This window comes from Lepisma saccharinum, chromosome 12, assembly GCF_977018435.1.
Source record: "Lepisma saccharinum chromosome 12, izLepSacc3.1, whole genome shotgun sequence".
NCBI lineage: Eukaryota > Metazoa > Arthropoda > Insecta > Zygentoma > Lepismatidae > Lepisma > Lepisma saccharinum.
In genome coordinates, this window is record NC_139240.1 from 56,410,121 (window position 1) to 56,436,637 (window position 26,517).

At 42.8% G+C, this 26,517-nt stretch overlaps 1 protein-coding gene across 1 annotated transcript in view; it reads left to right on the top strand.

Moving 5' to 3' along the window:
- Positions 1 to 24,336, top strand: part of LOC145996346 (uncharacterized) — a 117,529-nt gene extending 93,193 nt beyond the window's left edge. Inside the window, exon 3 of the mRNA XM_083132777.1 lies at positions 24,158 to 24,336. Within this exon, the coding sequence (XP_082988903.1) occupies positions 24,158 to 24,336 (179 nt within the window). The remainder of the gene's footprint in view (positions 1 to 24,157) is intronic.
- The last annotated feature ends 2,181 nt before the right edge of the window (positions 24,337 to 26,517 follow it).

Genomic DNA, 26,517 nt, shown 5'->3' on the forward strand with positions numbered 1-26,517 from the left:
AAATAAGTTTATTTTTAGTGGTTTATATCCACTACTATTTCACACATCCTGAAATATGTGACAGCTGGTAAACATTTCTGAGGCATTGTTCTCATGTCATAGGAGGAGGAAAGTACATTTTCAATGTTACAGTTTCTCTTTCGGACAGAAGTTGCCATTACTTAAAGTTCGTTGTATTGCAAGCTCATGATAATGGTCACTTGCAGGGATATTTACCGTAAGTTCTACTAGATGAACAAATTAACCTATATTTTTCATATCCGGAAAATATTATAAAATTTAAAATTATAATATTTTGTGCAAGTTCTTTCCATGAAGAATTCGCAGTTATTGACACATTGTTAAAATGTTGCTTTTTAAACATGTCAGTTACTTATAATAATTAGAATATAGAAATATATTTTCTAGCTATTCCCTACTTTACCATGGATATTTCAGAGTTCGTATCTCTATCTGGGTATCCTTTCATCAATTTAATCTAACCACTATTTATCCTCATCGTCTAGATTAGACAAAAGTGGAAGGAGAGATACCTAGATAACATAAATGGCAATTAATATAAATATAATATAATATAGAATATATAAAGCTGAATATACGTAACTTCTAAATGTCTTTACAGCCTGCACAGGGTGCCTCAGTAATCGAGCACATTCAGTGGTTTAATTATGATCTCGCTTCCGAAGGTTCAAGGTTCGAGTCTTGCTTGAACATTTTTCATCACTTATCCTCATCGCCACGACACGTCTGAAGAGATAGAAAATCGACCTATTTTTTAATGTTTTCAATGAACGTTGAAGAAGAAACCAAACTAAACAAACAGAATGTTAAAATAGCATTTGGAAACCTAAATAATATGCAATCGATGAGGAAGAATGCCACTATTTATGTGTGTTTGTACTAAACGGTATGTGGTTTCAAGCTCTAAGCCTGGACACTGGAATGAAGTTGCTCAATTTTCATGGGGGGATGTTTTTGATTATAATTGTTTCTTGTTAATATGGAGTAATAAGTAAACAACCACACGATTACCTACTGACATAACTCTTTCTCCATTGTTAGTTTTTTTTCCTGAAAGAAGGAAGCATTATAAATTCCTAAAATCAGTCAAAACCTTATTCAAGGGAACTAACTCATGGCTGTAAAGGTAATTTCCATGCAACGGTTATGGCTTCCACATGCCGCGGCATGTCTAGAACAATTCCCATACACACAGATTGCATTACACCGAAAGACGGTAGCTGGTTCTGCAAACAAAGCAAGTCCCCCTTCCTTCCTTTTTATTTTGCAAAGTCAAGTCCCGTTACATTCCCGTTTTAGCTGCTGCGGGTGGCGAGTGACAAGCACAAGACAACCCTCTTGTAACATCCACATCAAAGGTTATTGACTTTGCCGAAAGATTCTTCTCTGATCTGATTGGATCTCGTAGGCAGGCCTCCTGCATTCCAGAAAAGCAAACATATGTTCTCGTCGGCCGCTCGTTTCTGACCGGGCCGAGCCAGGCTGATCCGGATCAGTGAATTCGTTCGCGAACGGATTCGAGGAAACAGAACATCCAGCTTGTCAGTCTTTTCTGAACCGGATCAGTGAATTCGTTCGCGAACGAATCTTTTGAACGAATCCCAGTGCTGAACTAGTTCACAAAGAACGAATCTCAAAAATGAACGGAACTTTCCATCTCTACAACGGACTCTTGCGGTGCCGAGTTACCGTAAATTTAGCTTCCGATGCGCATTTCCACTTTTAATTTCCGGAGGAGAGGCTAATTCTTTCCCCACTCCGCTCTCCTGAACCGTGAGGGCCGCGGGAACACAGCCTTCGCTCTACACGATTCATTTGCATAATGAATTCTCGTTGCCCTTTCCCCCCCTGCTTCTCTTTAAAAGTTCGTATTCTCCGGAACGAAGATTGCGATGCGAAATCCTGGCGAGAACATCTGGTACCTTCTGTTTTGCATCCCCTCGCACTCCAACTTTTCATGCTTTATGCGCTGAAAATATTAGTCGTGAAGATGATGTCGCAGTTGTTCACGAGTTGCGGTTGGTGTTATTAAAGTGATTTCCCATCTCCGGGAATTTGGGTAATTTGAGGGGGAATTTTCCTTGAGAGTGGGAAATTTTTGCACTGAGAGACGGAGAAAGGGATTTTCTTCCATAAGACGTGGGACCGATTTCCTTCCAGATGGATTTTCCCTTACTAGAGAAAAATTTCCCTTCTCCTGGAATTTAGGGTATTTTGAGAGGGAATTTACCTTGGTGGTGAGCCATTTTTGCACGGGGAGAGGGATAAAGAGATTATTTTTCGAAATTCCATAAGACGTGGGACCGATTTCCTTTCGTAGTGATTATTTGAGAGGGATTTTTCCTTACTAGCGAGAAAGTTCCCATCTCCAAGAGTTAGGGTAATTTGCCTTGATGGTGGGTAATTTGTGCACGGAGAGATGGAGAGAAGGGATTTTTCGAAATTTTGTAAGACTAGGAGGGAATTTTTGAGAGAAAGAAGGGGGAAATCTCGAAATTTGGGAAAACCCGAAACCCATTCTCGTGCATGATTGCAATTGAAGGGATTTTTTTTTTTTTGGAGGAAGAAAGTTTTTCAACATGATAAAACGTAGGACCATTTTTTTTTTCATGTATCATGAGGGAGAATTTCCCTTAGCCGACAGAGATATAAAAGAAACACGAAATTTGGCATTACGTGATACCCATTTCCGTACGTCATAGTAATTTTAGTAGTAATTCCCTGATGTAAATATTACCATTGCAAAGTTAATGTCCTTGCTTGACATGCTATAGTAACACCAATCAACTACAATGTTGTAGTTTACTGTTAAAACGTACGAATCGTTTCAGTAAAACATTGTAACGAAGCTCCTGTTGTAAATATTACCATCGCAAGGTTAATGTTTTTGCTTGCCACGTCACGATAACGCAAGGCCAGTAAATTATTTGTTGTAATCAGTATGGTACACGGATGAATACATTGCACGTTATTCGGGCCTATAGAAGTATGCATAAAAGAAATGCAGTAAATATGTACAAGCTGTGGATATGCTAGGTTAGGCACAAACATATTCTTTATCTGAATAAACATATCGTGTCAAATTTACGTTTTTATTCTTGCAAGCATGAGAAGCACGTTGGTGTAATTCAAGGTTATAGTGTTATGTTTAGGGAGAGGAAGTTGATGACCTAAAAAATATAGGTATATGACCTATAGAATGTCCTAAAAAATGGGGGGAAATGACGTAAAAAATGCAAAAAAATGACCATTAAAGTTGTTAGTTTCAGGTTAAAAATTGAAATGAAAAAAAAAATTGAACAAAATGAAATCTTGCTTTAAAAAAACAACCGACACAACAAAGGACTGTCACCAGTTCAGCATTTCTTTCGCTCGTAAATTGCAATCCTGCGAGATAAGCTCTATGTTCACCTTGGTGAAAAAAGACTAAAGAATATTACCAAAATGAAAGAAGTGACAAAATATGACGAAACAATACACCGAATATTGCGAAAAATGACGGAAAAATTGCCGAAAATCGGGGAAAATGACCCAAAACCTGAAAATCGGCAAAAAATGTAAAAAAATGCACTTTAGAATTACCTTTTTTGGGTTCTAGACGAAATGTAATGTTGTGTATATTTAATGGGCATCGTGTCCGAGATGTCAGAAAAAAAGACGACATTTCATCAACTTCCGGTCCCTAGTTATGTTACTTGTGCTAATGCATAAGTTGCCTTTCAGATGGGGTGGGGGGGGGGGGGTCCTCCTCGAGCCTGCGGGAATTTGAATTAATTGTACAGGCACGGTGGGATCTAAAAATTCAACCAAAAGGCTGTTTATTCTTACCGGTTGGGGTCATTTTTTTTGTGTTCGACATAGATTTTTATTATTATTATTATTATTATTTTTAAATATATATAATAACTTAAAGCTTAAATGGAATAAGTTCGCAAGAGCAATTGCAATGCTGCGTGACCGTGCGTTGCCTGACGGGTGTGTCCAGAGTACCGTGGTGCGAAATTTTTGAGTTTTAGTGATTGGGACATTGTAGAGCAAGTGTATGAGGAGGACATATAGATAGGGACGGGGATGCCTCGTTAGCCTAGTTCGTCATAATTAGAGCCCGGAAGTTTGGCACAATGCCTCTTTTTATCTACTGCATATATTGATAAAATTTTTCCGGATATACGTTGTTTAGAATGTTTTAGAAGCCTTTTCATTTTGCCTATTTTGCATATTTGGGACCCCACTGCCTATTTTTAATTATAATGCCTTTTTTTGCCTTTTTCAATGAAATTTGACATTTTTTTTAAGAAAGTGTGTATATAAATTATTTTTCTCCCAAAAAACGTTGTTGGCATTTATTTTTCTTCCGTTTATTATGTGAATAATTTTCGCCTTATTTAAGTAATATTGAACTCACGCATGTTTCAACATTGCTGAAGGAGAAAAGTGTGAGAAAAAAGTATTTCATGCTGAGTCAGGATATTGCCTTTCGGTTAACATTTCTTGTGCATGATTGACTGCTGAAGTGGATAGGTTGATTTCGAACACAAAGAAAATATTTCTGAAATCTCCCTCTCGAACCCGAAAATTTCAGGAAGTTGCGATTGAGCTTAGTTTACCTCAGCAACCAGTCTTGACGAGATATTGAACCTGGATATCAGCAGCTATATATTATGCTAACAACCTTGAAAAAATCAGTGAGGTGATCGATGCTCTTCCAGAAAATGAAGCGGCTTCAATTCGTGAAGTGAAAAAACTCCTGTGCTATTAAAGTTTACTTTTGCACATTATGGTGCATTGCCAGAGACAATTACAATTATAGCATCCATGAAAATCTTCGAGGAATCTATGCAGCAGATGATGGAAGCGCCAGGAGCAAAGGGGTGAGCTGTTGCGGAAAAGTGCTAACGGGTAGTGAGTGGAAGTAGAAAAATCATTTTCTATTATGAAAAACATTCTCTCTGACAGACGACTATCAATGAATGTTTAGAACTTAAAAAGCACCTTGTAGTTATGGGCAATGAAGACTGAGAAAATTGAAATGCTCTTCCCAATTCAGATTTTAACATTTTGCCAGAAATTATAGATGAAAGTAAGCGACTTGTAAATGTGCCTTTTTTCGGTTTATTTTGCCTTTTTTTTTTTTCATTTTTAGTGCCTATTTACCACATTATAAATGCCTTTTTGCCTGCCTATTTTAACGAAAATAAATGCCTGAACTTCCGGGCTCTAGTCATAATAGTACCTTGAAGGACAGTAGATTAAGTGGTCTCTGACTGATTGATATATGTGCATTGTGAAAAAGTACATGCATCAACAAAGTCATAGATGCTTATTGAAAGGAAGAAAGGCGAATCCTGTTTCTTCTTGTACACAACGTCAAAGTATTTTCAATTCAATTTGAATTTTATGATTTGTAATAATATTTGGTACGTTGAATAAATAACCGGATTAATGTCGTGAAAAAGCGATGAAACTTACGGGATATGTAGGCCAGGCTGGGGTACGCCACATGTCTGCGAGACGAGTTCCAGACCGCGTTGCTAGGTGGCAGCACTGGCAGGCATTCACTGAGGTGAGTCATGGCTTTCACAGTGTCAGGTGCCACAAAGGAGGTTCATCGATCCGTGATACAGTTTTTGACGGCAGAAGCCAACACCATAGTGAAGATGTTCATGCCGGACCCTGTGGCCGAGTGGTTAGCACATCGCGCTGCGACGCCAAGGGTCCCGGGTTCGAATCCCGCTTGGGCTTGGTTGTTTGTGAATGTCCATTCATCAATTTCATCATTTCATCATTTCATCACTCATCCCCATGTTCGCAAATTAGCCAAGAGGCACAAAACGCGAAGTGAAATAAACTAAATCAATCAATCAATGAAGATGTTCATGAACAATAGTGTATGCTGTACCATGACTAATGCCGAGTTCGGTTGCAATGTAGTTCAGACTAATCCCCCGACACTCCCGTATGAGGTCTTCAACAGCGGAAAGGGACTCATCCATAATGGCGTACTCCCCTGCGTTGTTGAGGCACCTGACACTGTGAACTCCATGACTCACCTTACCGAATGACTGACTGGCGACTTGGAGGCAAATTGCAGATACATAACGTCCCTTTCCTGCCAGTGCTGCCACCTATCGACGCGGTCTGGAGCTCGTCTCGAAGACATGTGGCGTACCCCAGCCTGGCCTACATATCCCGTAAGTTTCATCGCTCTGTCACTTTATTTAGCTCTTTCGCGGCATTAATCCGGTTATTTATTGACCGTACAAAATACGGTAATGATAATAATGAACATTTCAATGACTCGCCCCCCCCCCCCCCCCGAGAACAAATCCTGCGGCCGCCCTAGGTCACATTGCAAAATCGTCAGTGTGCTGTTAGAGTTGATATGCAGAGCAGAATATATCGAAGTAACCAACGAAACGTTACAGTTGAACCTGCGGAGAGTGGGTTAATGAGATTTTAGAACATTTTTATTATTTGTGCATATTTTTAACAACGAAAAATTAAGTTTTAAGCTTCGTAAACCAAGTGAATGAGCCTCCAATAATCTCCTCTTTGCCCCATTCAACTCTTTCCCAGCGCAGGGCATTATTGGTAATCTGTGTAGGTTTAAGACCTCACCCTCCGAAGTTGAGAAGAAAGAATAATTCATGCCAGGCGGGTTGCAGCCAACTTGGCAACAGCGCTGTGCGGGGAAGGAGAATCGTAAACAAGCTGCCTTGAAAGGCGGTCGTCAGTCTGTGACGCGGTTTAGGGAACCTCTAGATTACATGTCCCAGCGTCGGAAGGGGGAGCCTTCATTGTTCGTCTTGATTGATTCCCCGAGACAGATGATCCTGCTGGAGTGGGGGGGGGGGGGGGTGGCGAGGTTTCAGGTGTTGAAAATTGCGAGAACAGATCGTCGCCTGGTTGTTGGGGACGTTTGCCAAGTGTAGTGTCACTAGAGGATTATGTTCAGGTGGGCTGAAGGTTTGACGAGAGATGAACTCTTGCCTCCTGGTTATGGCTGATAAGGATCTCTCTTTTGTACCCCTCCCCCTCTCTAAATACCATCCCTTTTCCAGGATTTTTTTAGGGAGGGGGGATGGCGATCCTAAAATGTAGAAGGAAAGAGGAGATTGGCAATGCATCATCGTTTCTCAACCTATGGGACGCGACCCACTGCTGGGCCCAGAGGGGGCGTTTGGTGGGTCGCGAAGTCGGGCTCGAAAATGTATTTAATTTAAATTACTAAAATACTAAATTACTAAAATATGTATTATCTCACCTCTCTGCTTACTTGCTTTCAAGATTACTTGAAAAGCAAAATTAACGAAATTGAAACAAACAGCAAAATCAAAAATATCGGAGATTTATATAAAGGTGTAAATGAATTTAGAAACGGGTGGCAACGTAAAGTAAACTTGATAAAAGCTAAAGACGGTGATTTTCTAGCTGACCCAAGCGATATTCTAAATAGATGGAAGAACTACTTTAATGACCTTTTAAATGTCCATGTAGGAGATAAATCAGAAGTAAATGAAGTCCACACAGCAGAACCTTTAGTTCCAGAACCTAACTTGACTGAAGTTAAAGATGCTATTAAAAGGCTAAATAATAACAAAGCACCTGGCATTGATTTAATACCAGCTGAGTTAATTAAATATGGTGGAAATTCATTAATATGTCAAATTCATAAATTAATTTGTTTAATATGGAATAAAGAAGAAATCCCTCAACAGTGGAAAGAATCCATAATTGTTCCTGTGTTTAAGAAAGGTGATAAAACGAACTGCAATAATTACCGTGGAATCTCTCTACTCTCAACAACATATAAAATATTATCTAACATTCTTTTAACAAGACTAACCCCATATGCTAATGAAATAATAGGTGATTATCAATGTGGATTTAAACGTAACAGATCAACTACAGATCAAATTTTTCACATCAGACAGATACTTGAAAAAAAGTGGGAATATAATCAAAATGTCCATCAGCTATTCATTGATTTCAAAAAAGCATATGATTCTGTCAAAAGAGAGAAATTATATAATATATAAGTCGAGTTTGGAATACCTAAGAAGCTTGTTAGTATGATAAAAGTATGCACCAGTGAAACAGAAAGTAAAATTCGTGTGGGTATTAATGTGTGTGACAAATTTACAATTCATGATAGGTTAAAACAAGGAGATGCATTATCTCCATTGCTCTTTAATTTTGCCTTAGAATATGCTGTTAGGAAGGTAAAAGAAACTAAAGAAGGACTAAAATTAAATTGTATGACTCAGTTGTTAGCATATGTAGATGATGTAGACTTATTAGGTGATGATATAAATACAATTAAGAATAATGCTAAAACATTTTTCAAAACTGCTAAAGAGATAGGTTTGGAAGTTAACAAATAGAAAACTAAATATATGCTTACAGGCTGAAACCAAGTGTTAGGTAATAATCAAAATCTAATTATTGATAACAACTCGTTTGAACCAGTTTCCAAATTCAAATACTTAGGAGTAATATTAACAAATTAAAATTATATTAAAGAGGAAATAAAAAGTAGGCTTAAATCAGGAAATGCATGTTACTTTTCTTTTCATAAACTTTTGTCTTCTCGTTTAACTGAAAGTTTAAATATACAAAACAGTAATTTTGCCTGTAGTATTATATGGGTGTGAAACTTAGTCCCTTACATTGAAAGAGGGACATAAATTGAGAGTATTTGAAAATAAGATCCTTAGGAAAAGCTTTGGACCTAAAAGGGATGAGGAGATAGGTGAGTGGAGAAGGTTACATAATTTAGAACTACATAATTTGTATTCATGTCCAGATATTATTAGAATGATTAAATCAAGAAGACTTAAGTGGGGAGGCCATGTGGCACGAATGGGAGAGGAAAGAGGAGTTTAAAGGATTCTTGCTGGGAAACCTGATGGTAAGAGACCTGTAGGAAGGCCAAGACGAAGATGGAGGGACAAAGTTGAGATAGACCTAAAGGAACTCGGTAGGGGTGGAAAAGAGTATATAGATCTTGCTGAAGATAGAATGGCTGCAGCCATGAACCTGCGGGTTTAAGAAGGCTAGAGAGTTAGTCAGTTAGTCATCTCTCTGCTCTCGGTAACGAGATTGAAAATTACTTTCCAGAAAGTTACATTGAATTCAATTGGATTGGAGACCCATTCTCGTATTTTGAAGGTTCAAACATGTCAGTAAAACTAAGAGAACGACGGTGTGATATCAGCTGTGATTCTGGCATTAAAACTAAATTTTTAGATTCAGACTTTAAAACTTTTGTATATCTTTAAGAGGCGAGTATCCGGAACATTCGGATCAGTCATTGAAGTTGCGCATCCCATTGTCTACTTCATATTTGTGTGAAATAGCGATTTTCATCTCTTATTCAAGTGAGAAGCAAATACAGAAATAGCATTGAACCCAACATACCCCAGCTTTTGCGGAAAAGGCAGCCCTAACCGTCACATTAGTTTGGGGGGGGGGAGTTTTCTGTTTCAGCATGTGTGTTTATTTACAAGTTGAAACTAGAGTGAATTAGTCTTATTAAATTACTCGATGTTAGCAAAAATATGATTATAAACTGGATGCACACCCCTAGAAGCAAGATGACTATGACACGTCCTTTCCCATTGCACTGATATTTATTGTTATTAAACGCAGCCAAACACTTCCTCGAGAGGATGGTTGTCGAGGCCATCGAGATAGGGGAGGTATTGTTGGCCCCCAAGTCTATGCTCCCACTGTCCCCCGACGATCAACGTAGACACGACGAGGCCATCGCTTGCCCTGTCTGCGACAAGGAGTACACCGCCAACAACCGTAAAGTCCAACACCACGATCACTTTGACGGTAGGTACGTTGGTCCTTGGTGCAACGGATGCAACCTCATGGCCCGGGACCCGCGCTTCATCCCTGTGTTTTTTCACAATGGCTCGGGATACGACTTCCACCATCTGGTGCCTCACTTTGGGTACGACGACATGCGAATCAACGTCCTGGCGCAGAACGAGGAGCGTTACATTAGCTTGAGCAAGTGGGTTCGAATCCCAGGATTACGCTCTACCGTCGAGCTTCGCTTCCTCGACTCCCTGAGGTTCCTCCCAGCAAGCCTCGATGCTCTCGCAGGGAAGCTTAGCGACGAGCAAATGCTCATTACCTCCGGAAACTTTCCGAACTTGGACGCCGGCCTCTTCAAGCGTAAGGGGGTCTATCCCTACGAATACATCACAGACCCTTCCAAGTTCGCGGAGACGTCGCTACCTCCCCAGGCGAAGTTCTACAGTCAGCTACGAGGCTCGAACATCACCGACGAAGAATATCACCATGCCCAGTCCATGTGGCGCGAGCTGGGCTGTCGAACTCTCGGGGACTACCACGACGCCTACCTCAGACTTGATGTGACGCTCCTCGCCGACGTGTTCCAGACGTTCCGTGCGACCGCAATGAAGATCTACCAGCTGGACCCCGCCTACTTCTATAGTCTTCCCGGACTGGCGTGGTCAGCCATGTTTCTGGTGACGAAGATTGAGCTGGAGCTTCTTTCCGATTATGACATGGTGCTGTTTGTGGAACGCGCTATCCGGGGTGGCATGGTCCAGGTGTCAACAATCACCACATGGCCACCGGCTACGACCCCTCACAACCGTCCAGCTACATCATGTACACGGACGTCAATAACCTCTACGGACACTCCATGATGCAGCCACTCCCCTTTAGAGGCTTCGAGTGGGCTGACCCCTCCAACTTTGACGTTGAAGGTTTCGACGATTCAGAACATGGGTTCTTCGCCGAGGTTGATCTGCAATTCTCCGAGAAGCTGCAGGATTTGTTCTGCGATCTTCCCCCTGCACCCGAGTTCAAGTGTCCACCCGATTCCAACCAGACGAAGCTCGTCATGGATTTCGAGCCCAAGAAGAATTACGTCCTGCACTACCAGAATCTCCGGTGGTTGATGCAGCGAGGGGTCACGGTCCGCGCAGTTCACCGCATCCTCAAGTTCGAGCATTCTCCGTGGTTGCGTCCATATATTGAAGTCAACACCAAACACCGTACCGCAGCCACGTCCGAGCTTGATAAGGATTTCTTCAAGCTCATGAACAATGCGGTGTTCGGGAAAACCATGGAGAATGTACGGAATCGTGTAGATGTGAGGCTAATATCAAACAAAGCACAATGTCGCAGGCTCGTAGCAAACCCGTTATTCAAATCGAGGACCATTTATAATGAACAGCTTGCTCTGGTGCATATGAGGAAGAGCGAGGTGATGCTCAACAAGCCAATTTATGTTGGTGCCTCAGTATTAGACCTGAGCAAGCTGCACATGTTTCAAATATATTATGGGGAACTACGCCAGCACTATAACGACAATATCAGCCTACTCTACACGGACACGGACAGCTTGGTGTACCACGTTCGCACGGACGACGCGTACGGGAATATAGCCACAGTTCCATCTTTGGTTAACCTCTTCGACACCTCGGGCTATCCCCAGCAAAACAAGTACGGTATCCTGGCCCGCAACAAGAAGGTGCCTGGCAAACTCAAAGACGAGAAGGACGGTGATGTAATTCTCGAGTTTGCAGGTCTTCGCGCCAAGGCCTATGCCATCAAAGCCGAGGGCAGCATTACCAAGAAGGCCAAGGGCGTCGGCAGACAGGTGGTTCGGGAGCATCTTACATTCGAGGACTTCGTCGATTGCCTCAAGACCAGGTCGTCGGTTCTAAGAGCAGAACAGCGCATCCAGAGCGTCGACCATATCATCACCACAAACAAAGTTAGAAAAATTGCGCTGGATCCCGATGACGATAAGAGGTGCGTCCTCGAGTGTGGTATTCACACATTGCCTTGGGGACATCGTCGTTTAGAAATAAATAAGAATTGCGCACAGTGCAAATAATTAGCACTCACCACCACACACAACAATTTTCACTAACTCAAAAAAAACAAAAAACATTTTGTTACTCAGTAAAAAAAAAACAAAAAAAAACACTGACTGTCATTACAAAATAAAACTTTGACCGTATCCTTAAATAACCAGCATACCTATGAACTTGTTCGGTTTCAAAAAACAGATCATCATGGAAACTGCACCGTCCATACCAGATCATGAAGTCTTACCTTCCGTGTTACCTAAACTCAACGGTCTGTTGATCATTCACCTCAACAGCATTTGGACGAAATTGGATGAAGACGTCGGCAAAACTTTTTACATCTTCAACAACAATTTACATTTTTACGAAATTCGGATCGACGGGAAACTTCGGATCACCGTGAATCCGGAAAACGTAGGCGAAATCAAAATTTCTACCGGCAAGAACATTTTTCGAATCAAGCACGACAAGATGCTTTCTAACATTGCGTACGATGTTTCAGCAGGAGATTATTTTTACATGGAACTCCTCGGAGATTACGACAAACTCATTCCTCTCTTCGTAGAATTACGAATCGTCTATCCTATTATAAATAACCGTTAACCAAAAATGCCTAACGACATTTTCGGCAACACCAAGCGTGTAGACCATGCAGAAGAGATTCTCATGTTGGACGTTCGTGTTAAGAAGTTGAGGACCGATTTGATCGCTTTGCAGGAGACCTTAAACAAAAGTTTAGAGTCTGAAATCGCTACGCTCCAAACGCAATGTCTCGACCCCATTCTGAAAATCGATTCCGAACTGAAAACGCTCATAAAAAATTATGTCGACGTACCTTCTTACGACAACGTTCAAAATATACAGTTGAGCGTGGATTCGCTTCAAAATGATTTGGCCAAATTACAGCAATTTCAATCGAAAAATGAAGATTTGGAAAAATTGAAACTCGAAATCGAAGAACGAACTTCCGCAATCGAAAAGAATTTCTCCGAACTTCAAACCGTGGTGAACGATATTGATGTAGAACGCTTGCACGTCGTCGTTTCCAAATTACAAGAAGAATTCACCGGCACGTTGGAAGAAATTAAATCCAAGTTACAGACTTTGGAAGATACCATGACGAACCTACCATCGTCGGACGAACTGCAGGTCATCGGTAAAAGCGTCGCGAACATAAAAATTCAATTGGAGGCCTATCAAGATTTCGAACACATTCAAACCACCATCGCTACGCTTCAGGCGTCCTTGGAATTGATCAACGAAGAAATTAAAAATATTCACGCTGAAGCGAGAGCGTTGACGAGCATTCAAGACACGTTGAGCACGGTTCAGCAGAAGATCGAATATTTAGAAAATTTGAACGTCGAAACGAACCTCGCTCATTTTCATCACGTACTGGACAACATACAGGGTGACTTGGAATCGTTACGGACGAGCGTACCTTCGAGCGAAGATTTGGAAAAATTGAAAACGGCGGTGACGGCACTATCCGATTCGAGCGACGTCAAAAGTTCATTGAGCGATCTCGAGAGTAGGGTGGCCAATCTTCCCACCTCCAAAGAATTGCACGCTTTGAAAAGGAACATATCACGTATGCTGAAACGACTGGAAACGGAGACGGCGAACGTGGAACAGATTCGAGACGAAATCAGTTCGCTGGTGTCGACGCTGCCCACTTCGCAGAGCGTCGCCGATCTTCACACGCAGTTTACAGAGATGCGAAGCATCGTGAACGATCTTACCGAGAAGAGCTCGAAATTGAATCAAGTCGAGAACCTTCAGAACATCGTCGTCAACATCAGAGATCAAGTCGGAGTGCTGGAATCCACGCAGGAATCGACGCTGGCTTCTTTCGGTGCCAAGTTACAAGAACTCAACGAAAACTACAAGCAGTTGAACGTGGAAGTGAAAATCAAACCGTCGTTGTCTGCCGTAACGGATACCATAGTCGAGCATTTGCTGCCCATCGAAAATAAACTCGGACACGTTCACAGTAATCTGCTCGGCGTCGACACTAAATTCGCTAAACTGCATTCTCTGCAAGCCATCGAAATCAACAGCGTACCCAATCAACAGAGAATCTCCACGTTCGTCGAAGGTAACAAACTGTACATGTTGCATCCTTATCATCCGTACTACAAGTTTCTCCTCGATGGCACGATTCAGATAAACGAATTTTCGTACTGGTCTCACGGTAGAAAAGCTAGCGTTCCCACCATGACTTTGATATCGAATCGTGGTGTCCAGAAAGCAGGAAACATTCCTCTGGCACGTTGGAACGAAACGCGCAACATATATGAAATACACGAAGACGAAGATCTTACCGTTTTCGACGTGAGTGCCGGCGATAAGCTGATCATTCAAAACACAGGTGAGGTACCACCCTCTTTGAATCCCATCACGCTGGTGCTTCTCTTGAAACGTAATCTCTAAAAAAAAATGTCTAGGCAAGCCATCGTCGAAGAATTGCATAAACCTGCACGCCGTAACTACGAACGTTTGGCTGTGGTAACCAAGGGCATCGACGACCTCTGGAAAAGTGACCTCGTGGAGATGAGTAGCGGCAATTTGAAAAACGTACATAAATTGAACAAGGGCAACAAGTACCTCCTCACCGTCATAGACACATTTTCGAAATTCGCATGGGCTCTACCTTTGAAGGCGAAAACGGGAACATGCGTCACGGAAGCATTCAAATTAATTTTTCGCGAAAGCGGCGGCAGACAACCACGGTTTCTGCAAACGGACAGGGGGAAGGAATTTTACAACGCCGTATTCCAAAAGTTTATTCAAAAACATGACATTCGACATTATTCGACCTTCAGTCACATCAAAGCCAGCATCGTGGAAAGATTCAATCGAACCTTGAAAACACACATGTGGAAACGATTCACGCTTCGGGGAAATTACAAATGGGTCGACATCCTGCCGGAACTCGTCGACACCTATAATGATACGGTACACAGAACGATAGGCATGAAGCCAGACGACGTTACCAAGTCCGACGAGCAGCGTTTAATTTCTACAGTTTACTGTCCAAAGTACACACCCACGACAAAAAAAGCTAAATACAAAATTGGAGACCAGGTGAGGATCAGCAAATTCAAACGCACCTTCGAGAAGGGATTCACAAAAAATTGGAGCACGGAACTTTTTACCGTGGTTCGAGTTCTACCCGGAAACCGATACACGTATATAATAAAAGATAGTAGCGGCGAGATTTTGAAAGGAAGATTTTACGAAGAGGAACTCTCTAAAACGAAACACCCCGACACGTACCTCATCGAGAAAGTATTGCGTAGGAAAGGTGACAAACTGTTTGTCAAATGGCTGGGACTTCCGGAAAAGAGTTGGATCGACGCGAACGAAGTGATCTTGTGAGTACATGGAACGTGGTGAAGCGTCTACCGGATCCGGAAAGTCAAACGAGAAAAAAAAAGAACGGCGAGTTGCTTCCCGACAGCATCCGCTGTCTGATCGTAGGTCCTTCGGGGTGTGGGAAAACGACACTGCTCGTGGACAATTTTCTCCTCGCACCGAATTGGTTAGATTGGAAGAACAGGCACCTGTACGTGTTCTCGAAAAGTTTGGAGCAATCCAAATACCAGCAACTGATGAAAGTGTACGATGGTCTGGACATTGCAACGTTCGCTTCGGAAATAAAACCACTCGACGATTGTCGTGAAAATTCAGTCGTTGTGTTCGACGACGTCATCCTGGAAAATCAAAATGAAATTTGCAACTTTTTCACGCAAGGTCGTCACAAAGAAATGGATTGCTTTTACCTAGCTCAAACGTTTTCCAAAATTTCAAAACAGTTACTACGCGACAACGCTAATTTCATATGTTTGTTTCGTCAAGATCACACCAACCTCAAGCACGCGTACGATGACTACGTAGGCGGAGACATGAACTACAATCAATTTTCGGAACGCTGCTCTTCTTGCTGGAACAGTGACGATTTCGGATTCGCGACGATCGACATGACGAGGAAACCCATCGACGGAAAATACAGAAACAAAATCAACGACTTTCTAAACGTTGCAACGTTGTGAGAAACGACTTGTATAAATAACGTCATGACGAAACGAAAAATCGAAGACGAAAATCTCAAGCTTCGCGATTACCTCGCGAAACGCTTCAAAGGTTGGAAATCCGAGAATCGCGGATTCTACGAAGAGAAGAAACGTCAGGATCAACCCGTGATCGATGCCATCAGCGGTCTAGGTAAAGAAATTAAAAGTGTCACGGAACAAAATAAAAATTTGATCAACGAACTCGTACCACTCGCAGCTAAAAGTTACGCTGTACCCACGCCCATTTCGAGCATTCCTTCGACGCCGTTCGAACTGAAGGACGTACCGGCACGACGTCGAGCCATAGGCAGCACGTCGTCTTCGGATAAGATCGAGTTGGGACCTTTGGCACGAGACTACCTGAGCACGGGGAAGTTCGACAAGGATGAAGTGTTCGGATTGTATCCGAGCATGGAAAGCAACGAAGGCGGCGGTGTGGTGTGGAAGATTGGGAAATCGAAGGTGACCTTCGAAGGCAACGACATTAAAGTCAATTTAGGCGACAAGGATAGTTGGAACAGGTATCCGGGTACGGTGGGACTGTGGGAACTCGTCGCCAAAAAGCAGCCGAAAGATTACACCGACGAAGATTACCAAAGTTACAAGGAAATTCTCATCATGACGGATGCCTTGTACCAGAACAACGACGCCTCGCAGAATAGGGTGAAATCGAGCAGCGGCGAGAAGTACAGGAATCTCATCAAACCGATTTGGAACCAGGTCAAAACAGGCAGCGGCGTCAAACGCTACAACACGTTACCCAAAGAATTCGTTTGGGTGGACGACGTTAGGAAACTCGTGGACCGATTGTTGGTGATAGCCGGCGAAGAGAATGCAGGCAATCGTAATTTCTACAACGAGAAGGTTGGCATCGTGGACATGATCAGCACGAAACTTTCCAACTTCATCGTGAACGACGGCAAGGGCATAGGTTACCTGATCAAAATCATCAACACGCTGCCTCCGAGATTCTGGAACGTGGCCGAAGGAAAGGGACTCGTGAACGACATCATCAACAAGTTACCTTTCGAGATGCATTTACCTGGCTACCAGTACTGCGGACCGGGTACCAAACTCGAGAAAAGATTGGAGAGAGGAGACAAGGGTGTGAATCCGTTGGACGCGGCATGCAAAGATCACGACATCGCCTACAACACCACGCAGACGGATCTGGACGCACGTCACGAAGCAGACAAGAAATTGGAACATGCAGCTTTCGAAAGGTTCGTGAGCAGAGACGCATCGTTGGGTGAACGGGTCGCCGCACTGGGTACCACCATCGCCATGAACACAAAACAAAAATTGGGGTGGGGTATATAAATAACATACAGTAAAAAAATAATAATAATAACAACATGTCTCGTATAACTGATATGCCGCCCGAGCTACTATCTAAAATATTCAAACACGCAGTAAACAAAGATTGTGAGGATGTACATAAACTTGTAATCATAGCAAGAACGACGCCGGAATTTCGCATCCCTTGTGAAATGGTTCTCAAGGACCATCTTCGGGAGATCAGCGGCCTGAGGTGCGGTGATCTCAACATTCTGCTTTCGGCCGCGGGGGAAAAAATTAAACGAAAGGATGGACACGGACGATTGGTGTAAGTCTGAACAGAAGATGGCAGATATTGTAACGCACATCATCTCCTTTTCCGAAGCACGAGCTTTCTTCCTCTTACACACACTGTGAAAAAAAATAATAATATACACGTCAAAAAAAAATGTACGTATCAAAAAAAAATTCTTCGGTATATATAAATATCACACATTGTGAAAAATTAAAAATTCTCTAACACCCTGAAATTTCTCTTTGATATGATGAGTGAAAAAATGAGTGACCTCCAAGCATTAAAACAAATGCTAAATTTGTCAGTCGAGTATGTAAAAATTCAGGAATTGGAAGTCGGCAAACCTTACACGATAACTTCCGGTTCAATCGTTTCTACGCAGTATGGTCCCAAGGTGCGTCTGTTGCTCAACGGACAATACAGTCTATTTTTACCAGATCGATACGCTAACATGTTATCCGACGAGAAGCTATCTATTTTAATCGAGAACAAAACTCGAATCGTGTACAAGGGGACAAAGGAACTTCTTGGCAAGAAAACGAAGCACGTAATAGAATTTGTTTAATCACAGACACCCCAACCCCCCCCGGAATATATATAAATAACATACCATGAAAAATATGTCAACTTGTATAACTCAACTTCCTCCCGAAGTGTTGCACAAAATATTTACGTTCACGTTCGACGGGGATGTAACAAAACTCATAGACTTGTGTAAAGTAACGCCAGAATTTCGTTCACCGTGCAAAATGATTTTCATGGATCACCTCCGAGAAATAAGTGGAATGAAAAAAATGTTCCGATCCCCAGAGACTCTCTTTCGAGCCGCAAACAAAAAAATTGACGATATGTTAGACGAGCTGCACGAGTGGCGGCAGGGGAGAAGAAAATTTACCGTAGACTGGTACGCGTCGAACATTGAAACTGACGATCTTGTAAAACACATGATAGCATTAGGCGAAGCAAAAACTTTTTTCTTTCCCAGAATACATATATATAAATAACACATCGCCACAGTTTGTTTTGAGTGAGACGATATATAAATAACACACATCGTAAACCTAACGGAAAAAAAAAGTTGTTCTCTTTCTCAGATAACATATATAGCATCAAAAAAAAAATGAAGCCCAAGGGTGTCGTGTACCAGATACCATATTCGATTCTAAAAAATCTAGGTGCCCTCGATGGGTTACTCACCAAGAAACAACGCGAGAAGAAACGTTCTTGCTTGTCGAAAGGACACGGAATGAAATTACTGCTCAGCACACCTCAATTGAGACGCTTGCAGCGTTCGCGGAAACAGCAAAAGATCGGAGGTTTCATATTCAGCATCCCGGCCATCCTGGCAGCATTGGGGGCCGTGGGAAGTTTGGCCGGCGGAAGTGCCGCCATCGCGAAAACCGTCATCGACTCGAAGAAGAACAAAGCGGAATTGGAAGAACAGAAACGTCACAACCTGGCCACGGAGAAGAAAGGGGGGAAGGGCGTGATGAAGAAGTTTTAAAAAAAGAAACAACAGCACTCACCAACCGAGACATTGAATCTCTGATCGAACCGTTACAAATCAAACACTTCAGAGGAGTTTTCATGTCCGACTCGTTACCTTCAACCGTCAAGAGAAGAGAATGCGGAGTAGTCAACTTGGACGGTCAAGAAAATCCAGGCACGCATTGGATATGTTACCACAAAAACGACAATAATAAAGCATTCGTTTTCGATTCTTTCGGAGGTGTTCCACCTACAAATTTAATTCATTATCTGAAAACGAACAAAACCTCTATATACTACAACGACGAACGCATTCAAAATTTCGGAGACGTGAACTGCGGTCATCTCTGCCTCTCCGTGCTCGCGTTTCTCTCTAAAATAAATAACCCTACGATCGAGGATTTCCAGAAAGCACTGTGGAACCTCAAACAGCATCACTAGGATGGGCGTGTTCCATCTCACGAGCGAATCTTCAATCTTGAAACTCACGCTGCACGACGACATCGTCTATCCTAAATCCGTGGCTCTGCGTGCATTCTACAGCATGTACCTCATACCTAACGTCACGCAGCACAACAACAAAATTAGCGTCGGAAGCGAACACATCGTCGTCACGCCAGGACAATACAATCTTTCCACTTTGCAAGCTCAATTACCCAAAGGCACATACCTTTCTCAAAATTCGGTCACGCACAGAGTGGAAATCCTATCCGCGACGGAGACCGTGGACCTGGGCACCATGGGAGAACTTTTAGGTTTCGAGAACGATACCAAACTCGAAGCCGGCATCAAGCACGTAGCAACCAACATTCCTAAATTCTTGGCCATCGAAACTTTGAACGTACACTGCAACGTGGCGGAAGGAATGATCACGAAATCTTCGGACGGATTAGGAAGTCACAAGCAGACGGGAATCATAGCCACTTTCAAACCAAGTTCCGAGTTCATGGAACCGATCATCTACACGCCCTCTTCGCCGATCTATTTTCCAGTATGTCGCAACCGCATAGACGACATAGAGTTGGTGGTGACGAACGAGAAAGGAGAGGTGGTGGATTTCGCAGGTGCAACGACCACTGCCATCGTGGAGATCAGCGTATAATAAATAACACGCATAGTGAAAAATGGAGCAAATCGAAAGTTACGAATTGCAATCTTTCCCCCCCAACCGTCGCACGTTCGCCAATCTCAACGAAGCGAACAGGGAGATCGAATACGACGTGGACGTAGGGGACGGGTTCGTTCATCCTCACAGAGCGGACCTCTACCTTCAATTCGACGTGGTGAAGAAAGAAAGCGGAGACGCGTTTCCCGCAGCAGCGAATTTAAAACTCGTGGACAACTTCGTGCCTCACCTGTTCTCGCAGGTGGAGGTGAGGAAACACAACACCGTCATCGACAGAATCGATTATCCTGGCATCACGTCGACGGCAGTGGGAACATTGAAATTATCCAAAACGGACGCAGCATACTATCAGGCCGGGGGGTTCGAAGCGGGGACCAAAATATCGACGACAAGTCACACGGTGCTCTTTCCCATGCGTCTGCTGCCCGGTTTCTTCTCCGACTACAAGGAGATCATGTGGAAGGGAGGACTGAGGATCACGTTTCGAAGAGCGGCCAACGACAACGACGCACTGATGCGATACACCAACTTGAATGCCGACGGCACGCCGATAGCCAACACTTTACCCGAAGCAGCCAAATGCGTCATCCGGAGCATGGAATTGAGAATGCCGGTGGTGGAATACGAAACGAACTACGCCCTCAAGTACAAAGCGGAGATCTTGAAAAGTCCGCAGGTGCCGATTCACTTTCACGGTTACCAGTGCGTGCAGAAGTTGGCGACGGGAAGTCACATGGAATTCGACGTGACGACTCAGTTCAACAACATACAGTTCGACATGCCAGATTTCGTCGTGGTGCTCTTTCAGACCGGGCGCGATAAGAATCAGGAAAAAGATTCCAGCAAGTTCGACGACTGCAAGATCAAGAACGTTTATCTGAAGAATGGTAGGAACCAAGTCTTCCCGCGCGAAAATTACAACCTCGACATGACCAAAGACGATTACCTCAAACTTTACGAAGCTTACACCTCTTACAAACGCGTGACCGAGGGAAACGTGGACATGTACTACACGCCCAGCGAATTCAAAACCCACAGGCCGATGTTCGTCATCAACACATCTAAGAGAAAGCAGGTGGTGGTCAACGATCGCACCAACATCAAGGTCGTCTGCGAGTTCCACGGCGCGCTGCTCGCCGATACTCTATGCAGCGTCATCCTGGTCGCAGAGAAGTCCTTCGTCCACGACGTGAAGAACGAGAGGGTCACAGAGCAGTTTTAAAAAATAATTCGTAAAATAATTGCCACATACTAAAAAAAATCAACAAAATTATATAAAATACAATGTAAGTTAGTTCGGTGCGCAAATAAAAAAAAAAAAAATAATAATTCACGAAACTCTCTACAGAGGCATTGTTGGCGGCTTTGATAGCCCCACGACCATTATATAGAACTTTTTTGGTGTTGGGCACCATGCACCCCTGGCGAGGTTGTATAGGGGCCAGAAATCCTAAAAAAAAAACAATTATTATTATTTTGTTTGTTTGCTTGCGTCACAATACACGCGCGCGCGCGCGCGCGCGTGTGTGTGTGTGTGTGTGTGGCACATCGTCCCCGAAAGAGAGAGGTTTACAAAGGTCACGATATAAAAACATTTGACCGGGACTTGGAAAATTAAAATCAAGTTTCTCAAAAAATAAAAAATTGTCTGTATTTCCGAAACTTCGAGGGGGTGGAATCGATTTTATTTGCTAGTCGAATAGTTCTCGTCGAATCCTATCCAACAAACCTAAAATCATCATCCTAGCTCAATTAGGAGCCGAGAAAATCAATGTCTTGGAAAACGTCTTAAGATTTTTGTCTTAAGAAAATTTTCTTGACAGACCGGAAGTAACATTTTGAGATACCGGAAGTCGATTTTCTTAAAGATTAAGATATTTGTCTTAAGTGAGCTCCACCGAGCTCCACTTTCGGTTGGTGAACCGGGCTGATTGCACTACTTATCTTTTATCTTGTACAAATGTTTATTGTTCTTTAATCTTAATTTCTGTAATTTAACTATCACTGATAATGTCAGGCCGTTTATCACTGATAATGTCAGTTTGGCCGCGGTGGCTCAGTCGGTAACGCGTCTGACTACCATGCTCAAGGTCCCGGGTTCGATCCCCGGCCGGTTCAAATCCGGGAACTTTTCTAACGGTGGAAGCGGCCCCGGCGCCTACCCAGCGTCGAATAACATGGGTACCTGGGGGAAACCCTGGGGGGTAAAGGCGGTTAGGGGCGTGATGCTGATCACATCACCCCCACTCACGACCGGATCAAGAAAGTGTGGGGCGTTACCCCCACACCCCCTATACGCCTTCATGGCGTGGTGCTATGCACAGGGGAACACTTTACTTTACTTTACTTTACTGATAATGTCAGGATAGTGACCAACCTGTATATACTTATCTTGTTAAGAGCTGTTGCCATGGCAATTACGAGTGTGTTTTGTCTTGACTTGAAAGTTCGGGCTCGGTTTTTGAATAGAGTGATCAAGTTGAATTATAAGAAGTTTAATTTCTTTGAGTGACATGGATTATATGTTAGTATATAAGTATTTAGTTTGCAAAGAAGTAAAATAGACTTCTTTTTTCTTAGTGCAAACTTAACTTTGATTTTTATTTGACGAACTAACGGAGAGATATTACCCCATAACGTGAGAAGCATCACGCGAATGCTTTCGAGTCTTTCATGTGAACTTATTATTTGCTCTCGTACTTAAATCATGTTATTTTGACTAAAGAATGTGTCAACTACTCACCGGGAATTCCTTGAATTGCGGGAATTATGCGTGAATTATAGGCTTCGGGAATTCTTCGTGAATTCTGCGCAAATTTTTCTCCGTAGACGTGAAAAGTTGTAACTTTTATTAATACAAATCTGTTTGAATTTATACATATTTATATATGCCCTGAGGCAAGTTTATCACAGTATAGATTCTATTCTTATCAAGGAAAAGAAATCTGCTTGGAAAATAAAACAGAATTATCTCAATCCATTAACTTTGCCAGTGTCCATTGTAGAACAATCTATGTGACGGACGGAAAATTATTTCAAGATAAGACAAGATAAGTTGAGGTAAATTTGATTATAACTCCATTAAGCCTTGTTTCCATGATATGAAAAACTCAATATGCTGGCCAAGACAGAAATTTTTTTCATTTTAAAACATAAACTAAACGTAACGTTTCAACCTTCTAGCAAGTTCTTCATTAGACTCTGCACCAAGTACAAATGTAACAAGGTACAAAACAGGAAGATATTATATACACAAACTGTACCTTGTCAACTATACTTTTACCTGACGGCGATTTGGATAAACATTTCCTTTCATCTCACGCGCTTTTTCTTTCTTTTTTCATTCCTCTTCCTTCTTCTCTCCTCTTTCGCTCTTGACCTTTCCACTCTAACACCTTCTTCCATTCTTTGTTTATCTTCAGTCCCCCATTCCAGTTCATTGTCTTCTTCTCCTTTCTACTCTATTTCCTTAGCCTCCTTCCATTTTCTCACTAGTACTCCCTTCCTATCTTCTTAGCCTCATCCCACTCTATGTCATGTCCTGTTTCTCTCGTGGGTTTTTAGGTGAAATTCTTATACAATCAACAATTTTTCGTCGTAGATTAGTACATCCCGTAATATTTGTGACTTGTTTTAGTAGATGTATTTCGGTTCTGAGTAAGTGAAATAACAAATTTAAACTCCGTGCCTTAAATTAAATATTTTAAATATATATACCGTTTAATTTAATGTAATTTGAATTTTTGGATACCTTGGAATCACACAGATCCTTTATATACACTCATGCTCATAAATTAAGGATAATAGAGGTTTTGGTGCCCCACGATACAGCACTGAAACAAACTAGTTGTGGGAGCACAGACACATGTTGAACACACAAGAAAGACATCCACATACCCCGTTTAGCCCTGTTTATTGCAGAAAACGTGAGAAAAACCAAAGAGCGCACATATGATACAAAGCAAGGGAGATTGTAAATTGTTGTTCCACAGTTCTTTGAGCATGTGCACAGGTTTTAGTATGGAATGTGATGCCCATGCACATAACACATGCAGTACAACGGCTCGGCATACTCTGGAGGAGGTTGTTGAGCAGCTGCTGGGGTATGGCCTCCCATTCTTGCACCAGTGCCTGTCGGAGCTCCTGAAGAGTCCGAGGAGGTGGAAGACGTGCGGCGACACGTCGGTCTAGAGCATCCCAAGCATGTTCCATTGGGTTGAGGTCGGGGGAATAGGCAGGCCACTCCATTCGTATGATGTCTTCTGTTTGAAGGTACTTCGCCACAATAGCAGCTCGGTGTGGCCTGGCATTGTCATCCATCAGGAGGAACGTAGGACCGACTGCACCTCTGAAAAGACGAACGTAGTCTTGCAGAATAACATCCCGGTACACCTGACCTGTTACAGTACCTCTGTCGAAGATATGCAAGGGTGTACGTGAACCCAGGATAATGCCACCCCGCACCATGACACCACCACCTCCATACTGGTTCCCTTTCGATGATGTTACCGGGTCGGTATCTTGTTCCTGGTTCACGCCAGATGGTTACACGACGAGAATCAGTGTTGAGACTATACCTGGACTCGTCAGTGAAGAGTACCTGAGACCATTCTTCCATTGTCCATGTCCTGTGTTCTCTACACCAGTTGTTACGGGCTACTCTGTGACCATGTGAAAGTGGAATGCAAATTACAGTCCTCCGGGCGAATAAACCGTGCCTGTTGAGTCGTCTGTACACAGTGTGTCTGGAAATAACTGTTCCAGTGGCAGCTGCAAGGTCTCGAGCAAGGCCCCCGGCAGTACTCCGTCTGTGTCTCCGGGCACTTACGGTCAGATACCTGTCTTCTCGTGGTGTTGTACACTGTGGACGTCCACTGCTGTAGCGCCGAGACGCGTTTTCAGTCTGTTGGAATCATTGCCATAATCGTGAGATGACACTTTGTGGCACATGGAGCACCTGTGACACGACCTGCTGTCTTTGGCCCGCCTCTAGCCGCCCAAGTATCCTTCCCCTCATTACATCATCAATATGTGTTCGTTGAGCCATTTCACACACACACTCACCATTAGCACAACCGAACACAACTGCACACTTCCTATCGGCACTGTACTCTGGTCAGCAGTTTCGCTCCTGTGAGTCATTGGTCTGCTTACAGCGCCACCACACACTGGATCAACGTCGTAGTCAACACAGGTTCTTTGGTACAGTACCCGGACATCATTTCAAGCTGCAACATGCACATAAAATATTTCTTTGTACAAGATTCAGCATTATCCTTAATTTATGAGCAAGAGTGTGTGTGTGTGTGTGTGTGTGTGTGTGTGTGTGTGTGTATATATATATGCTTGTGGTGGTGAGAAGCTGTAATAATAAGGTTGAAATAGAGAAAGCATGTGCTTGTACCCTTCAATTATCGGAAAGTCCGCCTTGAAAAACTGGAATTCTACTTGAATTTCATCGTAGTCTTAGAGTGGCCACCCTTACAAGTAATTCTTCCTGTGCCCGTGCTTATGGGTCCCATGAAGTGTAATAGCCGCCTTCAAGGTGGTTTCCGGAGTGAAAAAGGTTGAGAACCACCGTGTTGGATTGATTGAATGAGGTTATTTTACGTCGCTTGTCTTCCAGTTTTGTCTAATCACCTCGTCTATTATTAAATTGATGGACACTCACAAAAGACACCATTAGCCAGGCCGAGATTTGAACCTGAGTCGTAGCGTGCTGTGATAGGCGAGAGTTGCCTAAATTGGACCAGTTGGTACTATTTTGCTTCTGCATCAAAAAACAAGACACAGAAAGAGAACGGAATTGTAGGTATGAGAAGAACCAACTATTAGCTTTCATACATATATGTATTTCAACAAAAAAAATGCAGGAACCAATATAATAGGGTACATAAACGAAAGTAGTGACATCGGTCCATTATAGGCAACTGGTTTTCTAACTTGGACCACAGGTTGCTTAGTTTGGACCGCTCACAGAAGGCATGTACGTATGTATGTCTACGGTATCTAGACACCTGCAGCACTCACTGCACACACCACTGTGGTATTCACTCCACGTTCGCCGCTTGTAACATCACCTGCCTGTGATTTTCCTATCTTTGCTACAATTTTTTGTGGACGTTTCTGGACAGTGGTGAAACCTGACTCATCCACGTTCAATATTCGGTCAGCTGTAAAACCAAACAAACCATACCTTCTATTACACTCGTTCAAGCCATAGTCCCCATCATTGTATGCTGCTATAGCCATTTACAATTCCGTCTCTGTCCACAGCCCTTATTTTCCCCGGTCCAATTTGGGAAACACGTGGTGGTCCAACTTAGGAAATTATACCCCGTTAATAAAAATATGACTGTGCACGAACATACG